General features: G+C 40.3%; 1 protein-coding gene across 2 annotated transcripts in view; it reads left to right on the top strand.

The window, feature by feature from the left end:
* Window positions 1-19,834, top strand: part of AGPS (alkylglycerone phosphate synthase) — a 189,270-nt gene that overhangs the window by 49,914 nt on the left and 119,522 nt on the right. For both annotated transcript variants that reach the window (XM_075829511.1, XM_075829510.1), the window contains exons 3-7: window positions 7,085-7,175; window positions 8,417-8,537; window positions 11,485-11,559; window positions 16,134-16,205; window positions 16,631-16,710. In XM_075829511.1, coding sequence (XP_075685626.1) covers window positions 7,085-7,175; window positions 8,417-8,537; window positions 11,485-11,559; window positions 16,134-16,205; window positions 16,631-16,710 — 439 coding nt within the window. The remainder of the gene's footprint in view (window positions 1-7,084; window positions 7,176-8,416; window positions 8,538-11,484; window positions 11,560-16,133; window positions 16,206-16,630; window positions 16,711-19,834) is intronic.

Here is a 19,834-nt window from a genome sequence, read left to right on the forward strand (position 1 = left end):
CAGAGCTAGCTGAGAGCAGGTAGCAGTCCTGCTCTAATGGGCGAGATCGATATCCGTATCGATCTCGCACCTTTTAACCGATCAGGTGCGGCGCTCAATAGCGATCGCCGCATCTTAGTGGTTTTGGAGAGAGGGAGCGCTCTCTCTCACCCCACCGGCACCCTGCGTAAGATCGCAGGGTGTTCGTGACTTCTATGTCAGCCGGGGGGCCTAATAAAGGCCTCCAGGTCTGCCACTAGTCATGCCTGCTAGGCCATGCCAGAGGCATGGCCTAGCAGATGCCTGTCCGTTTTACTGAACTTTTGCAGTGGATTATAAAAGCGATCGGATGATCGCATAGTGAAGTCCCCTAGCGGGACTAGAAAAAAGTTTAATAAAGTTTAATTTGAAAAAAAAAAATGGGGAAACCCACTTTTTCCCCTTACAAAATGCTTTATTAAAAAAACAAAAAAAGTAAAGTTACACATATTTGGTATTGCTGCGTCCGTAACGACCCCAACTATAAAGTTATTACATTATTTAACCCACACGGTGAACGTCGTAAAAAATTAAAAAACATTGAAAAAATTGCTGTTTTCTGTGAATCCTGCCTTAAAAAAAAAAAGTGATCAAAAAGTTGCATCTACTCCAAAATGGTACCAATAAAAACTACAAGTCGTGTCTCAAAAAAAAAAATCCTCATACAACTGCATCGGCGAAAAAATAAAGTTATGTTCTTGAAATATGGAGACCCAAAGACCAATAATTTTGCGAAAAGTGTTTTTACTGTGTAAAAGTAGTAAAACATACAAAATCTATATAAATTTGCAATCGTAATAACCCACTGAATAAAGTTATTTTATTGTTTACACCACACGGTAAATGGCGTAATTTAGGATGCAATAAAGTCTGGTGAAATATATATATTTTTTTTTAATACCACCCCCCCCTAAAAAAAAGGTAATAAAAAGTTAATCAATGAATTCGAAGTACCCCAAGATAGTGCTATTAAAAAATACAACTAGTCCTGCAAAAAACAAAGCTATGTTGACACAAAAATAAAAAAATTATAGATCTTAGAATGAGACGATGGAAAAATGTAAAAAAATAGCTGTCAATTAAGGCTTAAAATAGGCTGGTCACGAAGGGGTTAAAGTAATTTGTTGATCTTAAACATTCAGGTGTGATAAATATGCAGAAATAAACTTTTTCTCAGCACTGTACATAATAAATAGTGAATATAATGAATAGAGAGCACGGGATGTGGTCGATCTATGGGGATTAGTATGAGACTCCTCCCCTTTTTTTATATTTTTTTTTTTTTTTTAACCATTTGGGACAGTAGCTCTAGATGTAATCCTTGTTCGTGGGTTTCGTGTCTTCCCACGTGCTTCACTAACGTTTTTGATTCTCTGGCAGGACAAGCACAATAATCTGTGACTGGCTACGTTTTAATATTCAAGGTGCCTCAAATGTATTTTGATCTGCTTTTCTAAATTATGCAGAAATCTGTATAATTTACTGGCATTGATAGAGCTGAGCCAAAGGAAAACATTGAATCACTGGTGGGTAATCTGTAGTGATTCTAAAATTTGCTGACATGGTATTTTATATAGCACCAACATAATTCACAGCTCTATCATTCAGATTATAATCCCTTACATCAATTTCTGACACAAACATTTATAGGCTGACGTCCTAAAAAGCCAAAAAAGGGATTTTATTTTTTGGGGATTTAAGTTTCTTTTCATTAAATTTAACCCTTGCCACATGCCCTCCTTAGGACTTTCCTCAATGAGCTAGAGCAGAGAGTTATTCATTTAAATGGTCGAGATGTAAGACTAGATTTTCCCTGAATGACTAACCCCAACTTCCTCCGGGGATAACACCCTGGCATGTTTCTAAATTCGGTCCCACGCTTGTCAGGTATTTGCAAGTCCTGCCTCGGTTATAAAAAGGCTTGTCCTCATGAGATCCCTCTCAATTAAATGTTCTACATGTATTCTATGTATGTATATCTATGTTTTATAGAAGGAAAGATACCAATATACTTTTTTTTAAATATTGCATTCATACTTATACGATTGTGCCCTACAATCTGAGTGGATGCCAGGGCACAATTCCTAATTAAAAGTATATTTTATATATTTTTTATGTGGCCTTATAAAAAAAAATTTGTGGAATAACTAAAAATCTGTTTAACCCTCTAGGTATATTTTTATAGTATTGGAGGAAACCCATTCAAGCATGACAAGAACCTAAAAACTGCATGTATATCTTACCCTGGTCCGAAATCCAGGAGCACCGCAATGATTCATTTATACAAGTAAAAATTATGCCGTTTTTTTTCTCTATGGATTGTGCCATAAAAATGCACCGTGAAATACAGGACATTGACAAATCTCATAAATTTTTCTGCATGGCTTTTGAGCTGTGGTGCGGATTATTCAAATCCGCAGCATGTCCGTTTCTGTTACATATTGAGCACGGATTTGTTGCAGATTTACCCCCGTTGACCACTATGGGGATGCAAATCTCCACAAACAAATCTGCAACCAATGAATTGTGGTTTTTGTGGTGGATTACCGCAGATCGACTGCAAGGTCCGCAAATGTGTATTTTAAGTTTTTTTGTATTTTTCTGCTTCAAATGATATAACCAGGGAAATCCGCAGACAAAAATTTTCACTGTTTTTGGCAAATCCGCTCTATTGGGGCAAATTTGTCTTGCGGAATCTGACCTGTGTGAGCTTACCCAAAGGCCCCATGCAACCGACCATAGAATTCATCCGTAATTACGGACCCATTAATTTCTATTGCCCACAGACACCGTCCCGTATATTTACAGGAAGGTTTCAGTGCCGTAGAAAGGCTCCGCAAAAGATAGGACATTCCATATTTTTGCTCTTTACGGTCCTTCCACCTATACTTTATATGGTAGCACGGCCCGCAAATGCGGGTGCTGTCCGCGACTGGCCGTGCCCATGGGGCCAAAGGCAGCAGTGTTAAGTTCCGAACCACCATACTGCAGGGTTACAGAGTTCCGCCCTTTCATGAGGAATATAGTCTCACCTCTCCACTCTTTTCACTAAGCACATGATCACAGTTTTGTGGCCGTACACTATCCGCAATTGCGGTTAGTATAGAATACGTGCTTTCCTATGGGCCAATGCACATGACCGTGGTTTCCACGGGCCGTGCATTGCCCGGAGGCCCGGACCCCAACAAAAAAAAAGGACCTGACATTATACGGTCTGCATTGAAATCAATGCTCATCTTCTGTGTGCACAGTCTGTGATTGCGCACGGTCCGTGGATGACACTCTGCGGCCCTTCCATCCTGTAATCGTGGACCGTTCACACTGCTACGGCCGTGTGCGGGAGGCCTAAGACCGTAGAAATATATGCAGGAGACATCCAAAGCATACCAGATTGTGTAATTTATCTGAAGATGAAAGCCTAATATCTTATTTATATAATTTTCTCATACTTCTCCAAGGTATTGAACACAAATTGCAATGATATATTAATGTAGAATGAAATGACTTTTGACCAGTACGTGCTCAAATGGTTGTCAATCTTACTGTCAATTGAGCGCAGCACACCACCAATTTTACCAATTTTATTTTTCTTACAATACTCTCCTAATGTCTGGTTTAGTAAATGGTGCTGTTCCTCTGTTGTTCCGCCTGAAAATGTATGATAAGGTTGGCATCCTTTCAATAAGGTGTTTATAGCACTGATTGGACAGTGTCCATGTGCAGTGACACATCCTATTGACAAGAGGAATGATAACACCCAGTTGTCAATTCATACAGTGAAGGAAATAAGTATTTGATCCCTTGCTGATTTTGTAAGTTTGCCCACTGTCAAGGACATGAACAGTCTAGAATTTTTAGGCTAGGTTAATTTTACCAGTGAGAGATAGATTATATAAAAAAAAAAAAAGAAAATCACATTGTCAAAATTCTATATATTTATTTGCATTGTGCACAGAGAAATAAGTATTTGATCCCTTTGGCAAACAAGACTTAATACTTGGTGGCAAAACCCTTGTTGGCAAGCACAGCAGTCAGAGGTTTTTTGTAGTTGATGATGAGGTTTGCACACATGTTAGATGGAATTTTGGCCCACTCCTCTTTGCAGATCATCTGTAAATCATTAAGATTTCGAGGCTGTCGCTTGGCAACTCGGATCTTCAGCTCCCTCCATAAGTTTTCGATGGGATTAAGGTCTGGAGACTGGCTAGGCCTCTCCATGACCTTAATGTGCTTCTTTTTGAGCCACTCCTTTGTTGCCTTGGCTGTATGTTTCGGATCATTGTCGTGCTGGAAGACCCAGCCACGAGCCATTTTTAATGTCCTGGTGGAGGGAAGGAGGTTGTCACTCAGGATTTGACGGTACATGGCTCCATCCATTCTCCCATTGATGTGGTGAAGTAGTCCTGTGCCCTTAGCAGAGAAACACCTCCAAAACATAATGTTTCCACCTCCATGCTTGACAGTGGGGAGTGTTCTTTGGGTCATAGGCAGCATTTCTCTTCCTCCAAACACGGCGAGTTGAGTTAATGCCAAAGAGCTCAATTTTAGTCTCATCTGACCACAGCACCTTCTCCCAATCACTCTCAGAATCATCCAGATGTTAATTTGCAAACTTCAGACGGGCCTGTACATGTGCCTTCTTGAGCAGGGGGACCTTGCGGGCACTGCAGGATTTTAATCCATTGCGGCGTAATGTGTTACCAATGGTTTTCTTGGTGACTGTGGTCCCAGCTGCCTTGAGATCATTAACAAGTCCCCCCCGTGTAGTTTTCGGCTGAGCTCTCACCTTCCTCAGGATCAAGCATACCCCACGAGGTGAGATTTTGCATGGAGCCCCAGATCGATGTCGATTTACAGTCATTTTGTATGTCTTCCATTTTCTTACTATTGCACCAACAGTTGTCTCCTTCTCACCCAGCGTCTTACTTATGGTTTTGTAGCCCATTCCAGCCTTGTGCAGGTCTATGATCTTGTCCCTGACATCCTTAGAAAGCTCTTTGGTCTTGCCCATGTTGTAGAGGTTAGAGTCAGACTGATTAATTGAGTCTGTGGACAGGAGTCTTTTATACAGGTGACCATGTAAGAGCTGTCTTTAATGCAGGCACCAAGTTGATTTGGAGCGTGTAACTGGTCTGGAGGAGGCTGAACTCTTAATGGTTGGTAGGGGATCAAATACTTATTTCTCTGTGCACAATGCAAATAAATATATATAATTTTGACACTGTGATTTTCTGTTTTTTTTTTAAATATAATCTCTCTCTCACTGGTAAAATTAACCTAGCCTAAAAATTCTAGACTGTTCATGTCTTTGACAGTGGGCAAACGTACAAAATCAGCAAGGGATCAAATACTTATTTCCTTCACTGTACATTTCCAGGAGGAATAACAGAAGAACAGCACAATGCAGAGTTCTAAGAAAAGGTTTTTAATTTCCATTTGTTTGTGTTGTGTGATGGTCATGTAAATATCTGAATGTCTGGGCTCTGATGTCGTATAATTGGTACATTCTGATGTCATCATTGTTCTTTGAAATAATCATTCCACATGGAGCACGCTCCATCCTTGTGTTTTATTAGGAAGAAGCTGTGTAGGCCGCCCATCAGCGGTGCCAGCAGAGCAATTTGTCTCATTTATTATTACTCTGCATTTCCTTTCTTCTTGCTCCTAACCTCGTAATGAATTCTCACGTTGCATCACCTCAGTACAGTGTGTGGCGGCGGTCTATGTCAGTCAGCCAGCGTGGTACAGATGCTGTGCAGATTTGTTTGTGTAGCACGAGTACTTGACTTAGGCAATGTTCATCAGGCATTGAATATACATTTGATATGGTTGATCATAGAGCAGAAAAATGAGCTGAAATGGCTCCTTTTTAAGCAGAATAGTTTAAGTAAACAGTGTCTGTGGGAGAGGGTAATATAATATTTTGGCAGGGTCGTTATTTTTCTACCTTACTTTAATAAATCTTCCAGAACTCTTCTCCTGATTTCTTCTTTGTTGTGGTGCGATGGGGACATTCTCATGCGTAATTGATATTTCGGGGGATTTGGGATAACGCGTGTCTAGGAGAATGATGACTTTGGGAATCATAGTTTTTACATAATTAGCGGTTGGTGATAATCATTTGCACATTCATTATTTTAACAGGTTAAATATGAATCTTAAATGGCCCTCCGGTTTTTATAGATATGGAACATGAGCTCAGACCATCACCTATCCAATCAAACGAAGGGACCTTTCAGCGGATATTGACAGCATTCCCATAAAATTCAGAGATCTCTGACTGAGTAATTTAAAACCTCTTATTCTGTACTCGCTGATTCGTTCTTCCTTACCCCATGTTTACACTGCTGAGCAGCTCAAAGTGGGTGGGACTTCAGTGTGATTTACGTCTTTTCTCTGAAACTACAGGTCCTGTTCTGTCACTATCCCTTTTTGTGATATCACTACATACAGCCATCAGCATGGTTTATGCACACAATGTCTATCACATATTGTTCAGCCACTATGTTCGGCTTATATGTTCGGAAATGCTCTCAGAATATGCCTTATGTGCCCATAAAGGTCAACTGGCTAGAGGTATACCAAAAGGGGGTCCGCTTGGCATATGTCTTGACCGATATATGCCGGTACACCTTCTTTTTTTTTTTTTTTTTTTTTTCTATGTATATATATATATATATATATATTTTTTAATTTAAAAAAGCATAGCCAACTACGCTTTTTCATTATGACTGCATGGTAAATATTTTTTTTTGTTTTGCCAATGGTGTCCGTTGCAAAATGATGTCCATGTATAGGCATACAATTGCATACGTTTGGAGCAATATTTTCAGCTGTACTTTTTGTATGTATATTTTACATTGCTATTGTGCATCTGATTTTGCAGCACACGTTACACCAGCTCTACAGTAGTAATGTGCTATGTAGTCTGGCCCCCGTGACTTATCCAATCCTAAAATAGTTAATGCATTCATGGCTGTATGAATATTGTGATGTATGTATATACACTTTAATATTTTATCTATAAAATATCATTTTAATCTGTTGTATTGGAACTGTTTTTCAGGTATAAACTGAGTGGTATGGTGCTACCAGCTTTGCGAGAATGGATGGAAAAGACCTTTGGTGCTAGTTTGGATCACAAAACTACCTCCCGAGTAAGTTTAACCTATGGACCATCTAAAAGGTGACATCTGCTCTAGACACTAGTTTAAAGACCTACTAATTTAGCACATTGCATTGCATTATGGTCCCAAAGCAATTTTGTGAGAAATGCATGGGGGAACGGGACTTTTGTGCTGCATTTATGCAATAAATACGACTGGCATTGATGAACATCCCTGATTTTAGATGCTGATTTTTTTGTATCAAGTCTGTTGGACAGAGATGAACTGTTCAAAATCCAAGACCCAAATATTTTCCCCATAGTTTGCTTGTTCAATTAGAAGATCAAAAAACTGTGTATACAATTCTGACCAGCTACTAGTTCACTCCCTACTTGCAGCTTCCTCTCCTTCTCTCTGCTGGCCAACCTATAGTAAACGGGCAGCCCAAGACTTGATCTCAAGATGGTGTGGGACCCTGTGGCGTTGATGACTGACTTAGGCATTAACCCAATCCAGAGATGTCCATTAAAATCCTCCCTGCCTGTATCTCAAAGACTGCGGCATCTCTGTTATACAGGCGAGGGGAATCTACAGGGAACATCTCTGTCGTGGTTGATGCGCAAATGCGAGTGTATTTGTTTATTCAATAGAAACGCTATATCTACATACTACACTACGGCAGAGTAATTGATGGCAACCAATATGGTCAATGCTAAGGGTAACCTGGCATTTTTTGTCTGGGGAAAAAAAAAAAATCTTCCTCAATTTCTTCAGGAATTTTCGGGCAGACTTTGAAATGCCAGCTTTTTTTTTTAAGGTGTGTGTGTTTTTTTTATTTGTTTTTGTTTTTTTTTTGTAGCGTTTTTGTTTTTTAGCGGTATGAATCGAATGCAAAAAACGCTCCAAACAGGCCACACAAGTTTTTCTGCCTCCCATTGATTTCAATGGGTGGTCAGAGAGCATGCCGCTGTCTTTCTCCAAGAGCAGCTAAAAGCTAAAATATGGACTTCTAGAACACTTGATTTGACACCACATATAATGGCATGCGTTACACTGAAGACTGTATTGATATTTTAATGTGCTCTCCTCTGCCAACTTTCTGATACATGTCTATGCTTCCACTAGACACTGATGAGTTGGCTTTTTCTGGTGCTCTACCACTTTGAGTAATCCCAGGCTGTTAGAGGAGTATTGATCTGTTCTTGGAAGTCTACCTTACTCTTCAAATGCTACACTCAAGTGTTCTTTAAAGTCCAATGCCCATCTTTTAATCCCCCATGTTTCTTTGTTAGGCATCTTTCAATGTAAGTGATGTCCCACCAGCCATTGTAAATGAGGGATTTGTCCAGGACATTAGAGCCATTGGCGTTTCTTTTTCTCAAGACGTTGAAGACCGAGTTTTCCGAGCCCATGGTAAGGAACGATTTACAATAGACCGAAATGTACATGATGCTGAAAGTCTGTGTGCTTGATCCAAATAGAAGACATCGTCAGAATTTACATTGATAAATATACCCCCGTTTTTAGGCCACGTTTATCAAGCCGTGCTACTTTTTCTGGCACAAGTTTTTGTATGTGTCAGGGGAAAAAAAGGGGCATGTCCGGCTAGATTCTCAAATTCTAAAATGTTATGAGCTTTCTGAATAATCCTATTACCTCAATCAATTAGCCGGAGCAGAGAGTGGCTACAAAGAGCATCTGTCTCTGGATGTCCCAATACTTTGATTTCATTGGGCAACATGTGATTCTTCAATTTCCCTGTGGTGGCGCTACAGGGGAATTGTACGCTTGCTGCTTGGTATCTCCACAGATAACAGCTGATCTCTCGAGGTCTTACCATGTGATCCACTTATATTTTGGTGGGATCCTTTTAACAAAAAGGGATTTTGGACAGCCCTTTTAACCGTTTTGCCCTAACTTTGTAACTGTCATCTAAGCTCCTACAATGCACTTCTCTCTTGGAAACCAGCAGAAGTGTGAATTTAGTATTCTGAGTAAACAAAGAAAAATCATATAGTAAAAACTCAGTATAAGATGAGTAAAGCAAATTTATATACTCAACTTTTTTTTGTAGATTTACTATGTAAACCTGTTGTGCAGAAGTACGTTTTTATTTTAAAGAGGCTCTGTCACCACATTATAAGTGGCCTATATTGTACATGATGTGATCGGCGCTGTAATGTAGACTACAGCAGTGTTTTTTATTTAGAAAAACGATAATTTATAAGTTATGACCTACATAACTTTATGCTAATGAATTTCTCAATGGACAACTGGGCGTGTTTTACTATATGGCCAAGTGGGCCTTGTACAGAGGAGTGTATGACGCTGACCAATCAGCGTCATACACTTCTCTCCATTCATTTACACAGTAGATAGCGATATAGCTATATTTCTGTGTGCAGCCACATAAACACACTATAACGTTACTGCAGTGTCCTGACAATGAATATACATTACCTCCAGCCAGGACGTGATGTGTAGTCAGAATCCTGACCACTTCTGTAGCGTCTCTGTGATTTACAGCACAGCGAGATCTCGCTGTGAATGACGGCTTACAGCGTAATCTCGCGAGACTACACCTGCTATGCTGTAACTCACAGAGACGCTACAGAATTGGTCAGGATTCTGAATACACATCACGTCCTGGCTGGAGGTAATGTATATTCATTGTCATGACACATGAGTAGAGTTATAGTGTGTTTATGTGGCAGCACATAGCGATAGAGCTATATCGATATCTGCAGTGTAAATGAATGGAGAGAAGTGTATGACGCTGATTGGTCAGCGTCATACACTCCTGTACAACGCCCACTTGGTCATATAGTAAAACATGCTCAGTTGTCCATTGAGAAACTCATTAGCATAAAGCTAAAATAGGTCATAACTCCGTCAAAAATGATCGTTTTTCTAAATAAAAAACACTGCTGTAATCTACATTACAGCACCGATCACATTATGTACAAGATAGGCCACTTAAATTGTGGTGACAAAGCCTCTTTAAGGCAGATATAACCTGCCTATTTAGGTTATAAGTTTATAATTTTATGTTGAAATTCAGTTAAATTTTGGGTTCTCAGGAACTGTTGGTTTTTTCCACACGTATATACATGTAGCACCGTATACCCGGTATATAGACATGCGCAGGTCTCTAAGATCAGCTGAATGTCCTATAAGTATCTAATGTGGTATCAATATTCACATTGCTTGCCAAACATGCTTACTCTTATAAATCCTCTTCACGTGCAGCAGAAAAAAAATAATCGGCATGGATTTAAAGAGGCTCTGTCACCAGATTTTGCAACCCCTATCTGCTATTGCAGCAGATAGGCGCTGCAATGTAGATTACAGTAACGTTTTTATTTTTAAAAAACGAGCATTTTTGGCCAAGTTATGACCATTTTTGTATTTATGCAAATGAGGCTTGCAAAAGTCCAAGTGGGCGTGTATTATGTGCGTACATCGGGGCGTTTTTACTACTTTTACTAGCTGGGCGTTCTGACGAGAAGTATCATCCACTTCTCTTCAGAATGCCCAGCTTCTGGCAGTGCAGACACACAGCGTGTTCTCTAGAGATCACGCTGTGACGTCACTCACAGGTCCTGCATCGTGTCGGACGAGCGAGGACACATCGGCACCAGAGGCTACAGTTGATTCTGCAGCAGCATCAGCGTTTGCAGGTAAGTCGATGTAGCTACTTACCTGCAAACGCTGATGCTGCTGCAGAATCAACTGTAGCCTCTGGTGCCGATGTGGCCGACACGATGCAGGACCTGGGGCAGGAAGTGAGTGACGTCACAGATCTGCACTGCCAGAAGCTGGGCGTTCTGAAGAGAAGTGGATGATACTTCTCGTCAGAACGCCCAGCTAGTAAAAGTAGTAAAAACGCCCCGATGTACGCAAATAATACACGCCCACTTGGACTTTTACTTTAAACACGCCCACTTGGACTTTTGCAAGCCTCATTTGCATAAATACAAAAATGGTCATAACTTGGCCAAAAATGCTCGTTTTTAAAAAATAAAAACGTTACTGTAATCTACATTGCAGCGCCGATCTGCTGCAATAGCAGATAGGGGTTGCAAAATCTGGTGACAGAGCCTCTTTAAGGGCATTCTTCGGAAATTCATATCCACATCTGTTGCAGATTTTCCACGGAAATTGCAGCGGATTTCACTCCCGATATTGTAATCAATTAATGAAATCTGTGATCTGCAAATTATTTCATGTAGATTTACTTGCAGAAATTTCAGGGGTTGAGAGTTGGTGAAAATACCCTTTATGTATACTGAAATTCTGGTTTCATTATATGGACTGCACGATTGTACGTGCTACTTATGAATAATACTGTTTTCCGTAGGTCACTGCCTCCATGAGATGTTTGCACTCAGAGAAGGAATGTTTAAAAGAATCCCAGACATTGTCGTGTGGCCACGTAAGTGTGCTTTACTGTGTCTCCAATTAATTTCAACAAAGACCTGTAAATTTACTACTAATGGATATCGCAGAATGTTATAATATAATATAATCCATTCACATCACTTGGGTAGGGAAAATGTAGAAAATTTTACTTGTTTCTTTTTAATTCAGACTTTTATTTCAATAAATCTCCTAAAAACCGGTGACGCGCCCAAGGTTTCCAAGGCAGGAAAGTTCTGTCCCCTTTTCCGCCTCCTCAAACTACAAACGGCAATTTCTAGTCTAAATGTAATAATTTAAATTACCGTACGTTTCCTTCTAGAATTAAATCTCTCCAGTACATACAAGTTATTGAGTTGTGGTATTTTTGTGAAGTTTTTAGACATTTTGGTTCTACTATTTATTTATGAGACATGTGTAAGGCAAATATGGTCCCAATTACAACTCCTATAATGTTTGATACCCAGCTTTCCTTTTCTTGGAATAAAATTGGCATAGTTGTGCAGTAGTAAATGTTTGTCATTCAAGGTATGGAAGCGCTTGATAACAACCCCCTGTGGAAACTATATTAGAAGCAATTTGTGTATAACCCAACTTCCAAAGAAACCAATATAAAGGACAACTCTGTAACCTACTGGTGAAATGCTTTTCAGTGGACTTAAAAAGTGACTACAACACCTGTCAGTAAGGGGCATATAAATTCTCTTTTTTGGGCTGAAGACCTGCTTCGACTAGGAGAAATGTGTGTAAAGAAATCTTCTTTGTATCACCCAGGAGATCAGCCATTTCCTGTGACTGGCTGTAGCAGGAGCCTCCCCCTTGCCCTGTCTGCGGTAGGACAAAAATATTGTTAAGGCTTTGTTCACATCTGCGTCAGGGCTCCGTTCAGGTGTTCCGTCTAAGCTTTCCGTCAGAACGGAACCCTGACTGAAACAAATGGAAACCATAGGTTTACGTTTGCATCACCATTGATGTCAATGGTGACTAATCCGGTGCAAATGGTTTCCATGTATCTCTGTTGTGCAAGGGTTCCATCGTTTTGACAGAAGCAATACCGTAGTCTACTGCGCTATTGATTCTGTCAAAACAATGGAACCCTTACACAACGGTGACAAACGGAAACCATTTGCACCGGATCCGTCACCATTGAAATCAATGGGGATGCAAATGGAAACCCGTGGTTTGCGTTTGTTTCAGTCATAGTTCCGTTCTGATGGAAAGCTCCAACAGAACGCCTGAACAGAGCCCTGACGCAGATGTGAACGAAGTCTAAGCCCCACCCCTTGGCTAAGCCCTTTCCCCAGCAGAAAATGGAACGATCAGCAGGTGAGGAGGTAACGTTATGGTAGAAATAGTTTTTGTTTTTTTTAAATCGCGAGTGTGTGACGTCACCAGCTATGCACACCTGCTTCATTCACATAGACTGTGCTGACGTCTAATTGCAAGTGACGGTGCAGGTCTAGACTACCCCTTCCCCATATTGCTACTCAAGGGAAGCAGTAGTTTGAAAATCACTGCAGTCACTATGACTAGTGCCGGGGTCGCTAGCTCGATACTATTGAAGAAAGGAGTTCAAGGATAAATATGGCACAATAGCCATTAAAAAAAAACCTGAAAAATAGTTATTTTAGATAAGTCAGTCCTGACATTATTTATAAAATGTCCCTCCCATAATTCTCTCAATATATTAGACCTTACTTGTACACCAGATACTTTTTCATTTACCTTGTGAAGTCCCTAGGGCTACAATGTGTATCTTCTGGTATTTCTTATAATTGGGCGTTCTAATAGCTCCCCCTAATGAACAGGGGGTAATTAACAATCTAGTTAATCCTCTTCAGTAACCGTGTGCTGTATACCCCCAACAAGGTGCTTCAACTGTCCGTGTGAAATGGGCTGTTAGACAACCATGTTCCTCTAGTGATTAGACCGCGCCAATTAAACAGAATTGTAACTCAAAGTAGCAATTAACAGTAGTCATTTCAGACTACACAACAGTAATAGTTAAATATTATTAAACATGCCATTATCACTATTGCTATTTAATTGCACTAGGTTAACTTTACAAATAGCTTAAGGCCCATTCAAAATAGCCAAATTAGTCATTGTACATTAATTAAACAGAATAAAGACTGTTAAATATTAGCCGACTTAATTGTATTGCAGTTTTATGCAATTACGCTTGAAACGACTAAATCCTTAAATCCAAATGAAGTGCTTGCAGGGGATGTTGTATAGTGTTTCTTGACATGGGGCTCTGTATCTATCTCCACATATTCATGTTGTTTTAAAGATTATCACAAGAAAAAAATAATAAATGTCAATCATTATATAGGTTTTTCGGCCCTAGTAAGTAAATTTATTGCCCCTAAAAGAGCATCTAAACCATAATAAATTGGCTCGTTACTGTATGAAAAACACCGTACTAATAGTATCCTATTTTTAATATATATTTTTTTATTTTATGGTTTAGATGCGCTGTACAACATGCAGCACGGTACAAGATTCACAAGCGGTTCACCGTTCTGTTCTATGTCAATATGAAAACGGACAAACAAAACTCATTTTTGATGGCTGTTTTTACCTATTGATGTCTCTGTAGTAAAGACATGAAAAAGAAAATCTGCACCCATATGGCAACCAACGGGCAATTTCACATGGCCGCACAAGCACGGTCTAAAGGAAAAAAAGCAAAAATACTGTATGGTTGGGTTCATAATTATTGTTGAGTATGTCAGACTTCCACATGAAATGTTTTTAGGTTGCTCTCTAGCAGTTGGGCCTGTTACTAGAGGTGACCACGCTGGATCTCCAGACTCCTGTGGAGACCAGCATGCCAGAGTGGTCATCTTCCATGTTACTGAAGTCATGTGACAAGATGACTACCATTTCCCATTGGTGGATTAAGAATTAAGATTTTATTTTTTTCCCCCCTCATAATTGCAATGAGTGCATTGGTCCTAGGGAGAGGGGTTGAGGCATTGTGTAGCAAAGGCATAAGAAAGATACAGAATAATTCCACCCAAAACAATTTTAGATGGAGATCACCCTAAAAACAGTGTTTGAGACCTGCTCATTTTTGACTGTGGTAAGAGCCCAAGCTGCTGGTCCCCACTAATGTGACTGATGTAAAGGTCTTATTAAAACCAGATCGTGATTTTGTAATTGTGTTTTTTTAAAATTTTATTATCTGTACATTATTATGGGGCGGCCATCTAGCCTGAGCTAGAAATATTAGCATATAATAGCATTTAGAAATATTCTTTATATAAGTCACGTGGACCATAGGCAACAAACGTCTGGAAGTGACCTATTGATTTCTATGGTAGAGTTTTCTAGACATGCTCTAACCTGTGCAGAGGTCATTGCTCAGGAAGAGGGAGGATGGGAGCTGTCCATCACCTATTGTCAATGGTGGATCCTGTGTTATCTGTACAGAGGTGTTACCTGTGATTGTAATCCTGCTTGTGATGATAATGCGGTGACTGCTGAGAAGTGATCTCTACAGAACAGGAAGGATCAGTCTATTATGCGGCTCAGTGGCCAGAGTGAAAACTGCATTTATTTATAGATAATGACATAGAAAATAAAAAATACAACTTTAAAAATATTTAACAGAAAAACAGGATTTAAATAGCAGATAATTTCTGATGACACATTTTCTTTCAAAGAGAACCTGTGACATTGAAAATGCAGTGCTATCTGTTATACATAAACCTGCTCTCTATTTTTGTAATAAAAGATTCAGTATAACTTATTCATGAAAACCTCTTCTCATTCTGGGCTTATGAGTCCAGTGGCTGGCAAACACTGTGAAGGACCACCCACTGGACTCCTAAGCCCAGAATAAGCAGAGATTAAAAAAATTACAAGTTAGGCTTCGTTCACATCTGCGTCAGAGCTCCATTCATGGGTTCCGTCTGAGCTTTCCGTCAGGGGAGCCCATGAAAGGAACCCTGACTGAAACAAACGGAAAAAAAAAATAATTTTCCGTTTGCATCACTATTAGTTGAATGGTGATGGATCTGGTGCAAATGTTTTCCGTTTGTCACCGTTGTTTAAGGGTTCCATCATTTTCACGGAATCCGTACCGTGATCCACTGCGCTATTCATTCTGTCAAAACAACGGAACCCCTAAACAATGGTGACCAACGGAGACAATTTGCATCGGATCCATGGTTCCCCTTTGTTTGTCAGGGTTCCGTTCATGGGTTCCCCTGACGGAAAGCTCAGATCGAACCCATGAAAGGAGCCCTGACGCAGATGTGAACGAAGCCTTACATCTTGTGCTACAAGAATTTTCCAACTGATCTACTACTGCTCTATAACATGCAGCCCGCAGATTGGAATGCATTTTCATTGTGACAGATTCCCTTTAAGTTGGACAAGGCGTCCGAATTGACCATGGTCCGTGAATTTTATTAACCATAAAGATCTATATTTTATCACAATTGTAGTGACTTCCGGTGAGAAATATCATTTTCTGTTTCCCTTTGTAAAAAGTCTAAAATATAATAATGTTAGAATGTATTTCAGTTTGAGGTCATATCAAGTATTTCATAAAACCTGATATTTGATTTTCTTCTTCAGATTGTCATGATGATGTTGTACGGATTGTGGATCTGGCCTGTAAACACCATGTTTGCATCATTCCTTTTGGAGGTAAGGACGCGATGACAACTGCAGCAGTGTTTCAGGGTCTGAGGGAACTGATGGGTATTGTGGACCTTTTAAAATGTGTCTGCAAGCCAGTGCAGAGCCTCAGAAGGCAGCAATCGGGTGAATTTTGGGGGATAGTGATTATGGCGAGAGGGTGATCCAAGTTTGTCTGAGTATCTGAATCTGGGAGAATAGTATTCAGGAAAATTGTAATTTGGGAACTGGGTCAATTGAGTTTTGCATGACTTGTACAGGTCACTTGTGATATAGCTCCTTCAATCCACAGCACTGACCAATCATTTGTGCCTAAAAAAGTCCCGTTCTCAAATACATTACCCAATACTTTATTATCCAAACCCAGCAAGTAATATTTTTGTCAATCTGAGAATATTGGGGACACATAGTAACCTGTGTAATACGTATTGCAGGTGGAACCAGTGTTTCCAGTGCATTGGAGTGTCCTGAAGATGAGAAGAGAACCATCGTCTCCTTGGACACTTCACAAATGGTCAGTGGAACAAAAAATCCAATTGGTTGTCTGCGTGTTCCTTATATTACAATATGGTGGATTTATTGTGCCGCTCCTGAAGAAGTTTCCAGAGTCGCTTGAATGTGTGAGATGAAATGTGTGGTCCGATGACACTAATGATACCTTGTGTTTATGAGGGCGGCAATAAAAACCAGAATATTTTATTACTTACAGTAAAATCTTTCTCGTCACGTTCATTAGTGGGGGGGGGGGGGGCACAGATGATGGATGACCTTGGGTTTAGCTGCTGCTACTAGGAGGCGGAAACTTAGTAAAGAGTGTTAGCTCTTTCCACCTGTTTATTACTCTACTGCTGATACTGAGCTAACCAGTTTTGTTTTCTCTGCTTCTCCTACTGCAAAAAAAAAAAAAATCTGTTGCAACACCAAGAGGCGCCCATCACTCTAGTGGAATGAGTCGGCACTAGGAAAGGAGGTTCTTTTGACCAGTACTTCTCACCAAATCCAGCAGGCTATGGTGGCCTTAGTTGACGCCAGACCCTGTTTAGGACCTTTCTGAATGACTATACTTGCTTTTTGGTATAAAAAAAATAGCTTCTTGTATCGGGCGCTTCCGTGTAGCTGGTGCGTTGTTCATTACAGACCCATTTTTTGAAGTAAAGATGTTTAATTGAACATTGCGTGGGTAAAAAACAAGAAACAAATAAAAGGATAATAATGGATGTACTGCTACGCGTTTCAACGCCGGACCGGCGTCTTCGTCAGACAGGTCTATATGTCTGGTCAGACAGGTCAGAATGACTATACTGAAAAACTCACGCCATATACTCACTTCATTTGGAGGAACCCCTCCTAGGAGTCAAGTAGGGACATCCCTTTAGTGTGGCTCCTCACGTAGAGGTAGGGGGCGCCATAAGGGACTGGCTGCAACAGTGGGTGACTTTGTCGCTGGTGGGTAACAGGATTAGAAGCACCGCTGTGCCTCCTTTTCTTCTGGAGGTAGGGCAGTCTGGACGCACTGTTCTTCATCCTCGTAGTGGAAGTTAACCCTGTATTCCCAACCTTGAAAGGATAAAGAGAAAATGATAGATGGACTTGCCAAATACGAAGGTCTACCATCTACAGACACTAAACTAATACTAGTTGGCTCAGAGTCTGTAGGAGGAATATAGTCTGGTAGGAGTCGTCAACACTTTTTTTTGCTTTTAGCGTTCGCCTCCTAGGGGCAGCAGATCTACCCAAGGTCCTCATCTGTGTCCCGAATGACACGCATGAGAAATTGTATTATAGCACAGATCATAGAAAAGTGTTAGATGGCATTTACCCCTCATCTTACTTTCGGGGATGAGCAGAGGGTTGAGTAACTGACCATTTGTACATGGGTTCTTTGGACACTTCGTTTTGAGTGGTTTTCCTTACTCGCACATCTATTGTCTATCCAGAATTAACACTTCTTTCATCCCTTCCTTCATTGTATTTAAAAGGTTTTTCCATTTAGAATTATCCCTTGTTGTTAGTATGATCTCCCACTGATCATCACAAGCTGACCTTCTACTGAGACACCCAGTGATCATTTGTAACCTGTGGGCGAAAACCTGGCTACAAGCGGTCAATTCCTCTGCACCACTAGTACTGCAGAAATTCTCATTGAAATCAACGATCTGTCTGTTTAATTGTTGTCGTCCAGAGTGAGAGACGCTCTTTGAATCTGCTCTCTGCTCTAATAGTTCAGGGCCCCTAATGACTGATCACCCTGCAATAACGCTATTACCTAATACGGTCTTTGAAAAATTGGATTTCTACACCGGCCAACCTTTTAAAGGCACGATCGTATTGGACGGATTTACTGCATATTTTCCATGCAGATTCTTCACCAAACTACAGAGCAATGCGAGGGAATGGAATTTTCAAAACGGCATTCACACATTGCTGAAAAAAAGTCATGCGAATGTTAAGATTTGCTGCTAACAGGTAATAGATTTTACCCTTGCCACTACAAATGATAAAATCTTTCAGATCTGCTTCAAAATCGTCACACCGCCCAAATCCGCCTTATGTGAACGTAGCGGAATATTTTTTAATTTCAATACCTGCCTACACTTTCCTCTAGTATTGATTGGCTTTTAGAGCTTTTGTTATCTTGGGTTGGTATTACGCAGGCAAATTTACTGATCGCTGCCATGTTTACACGGACATAAATGGGAACGAGCATTTGCACGAGCGCTCTTTCGCTTGATCATTGGCCTGTGTGGGGGTCTTTTTTTAAGGTAGCCCAGTCCAGTGTACGCTGTATCGGTGACATTATGATGATAAGCAGGAACTGCACTTTGAATAAACTTTGCATATATCAATAGAATAAGCTAACTTCAGAAACGTGATTGATATTAAATTCCTCTTTCTCTACTTATTAGGCTCCTTTCCCCTCCCCCCTCCTAACTGTTTACTCACTTTGAATTTACTGCTTTCTTTATCTCCTCAAGACAAGACGGACTGTCAGGTCACCGAGGGATCAGGTTACATGCTGCCCATAATAACCCTTTGGACAGGGGAGGAGGAAGCAGGGGCAGAATGAGAGAGGTAGAGAGACACAGATGCTGCTGCAGCTTCTAGCAAGAGTTCTATTTCACCCCAGTGCCGGATTCACATCTACACTGCTCATTACTGCTATATGATGTCCTCAATAAGACAAATAAGAGCCTTTATCGCCAATTTATATATAAAAGTTTAAATCTTTATTACACAAACACTGTACATAATAAAATAGCAAAAAGAGACAACTCTAGTATAACAAGCGGAGACCGCACCAAGTATTGTGACTACCTATCATCCAAGGATAGCTACATAAATATTTAAATAAATGTCTGATTCAAAGTTAACATACCAGCAATACACCATTACTCAGAGGTAAGAAGAAAGGGAGAACAATGTCTCCATAAGTAAATAGTTTGAGTAGGAAAGGGTGCAATACCTATCATAATAGATAGTGATTGAATCAGATAAGATTACTAAGACTACATCCCCCTGAGGAAGCACTACGTGGCGAAACGCGCGTCGGGGTCTATGCAGCGGAGCGGACACCACTTGTTTATACCTACTTAACTCTGCCTATGGGTAAGCCTGCGTCTTAGTAATCGTATCTGATT

Source organism: Rhinoderma darwinii, chromosome 6 (assembly GCF_050947455.1).
Source record: "Rhinoderma darwinii isolate aRhiDar2 chromosome 6, aRhiDar2.hap1, whole genome shotgun sequence".
Lineage (NCBI taxonomy): Eukaryota > Metazoa > Chordata > Amphibia > Anura > Rhinodermatidae > Rhinoderma > Rhinoderma darwinii.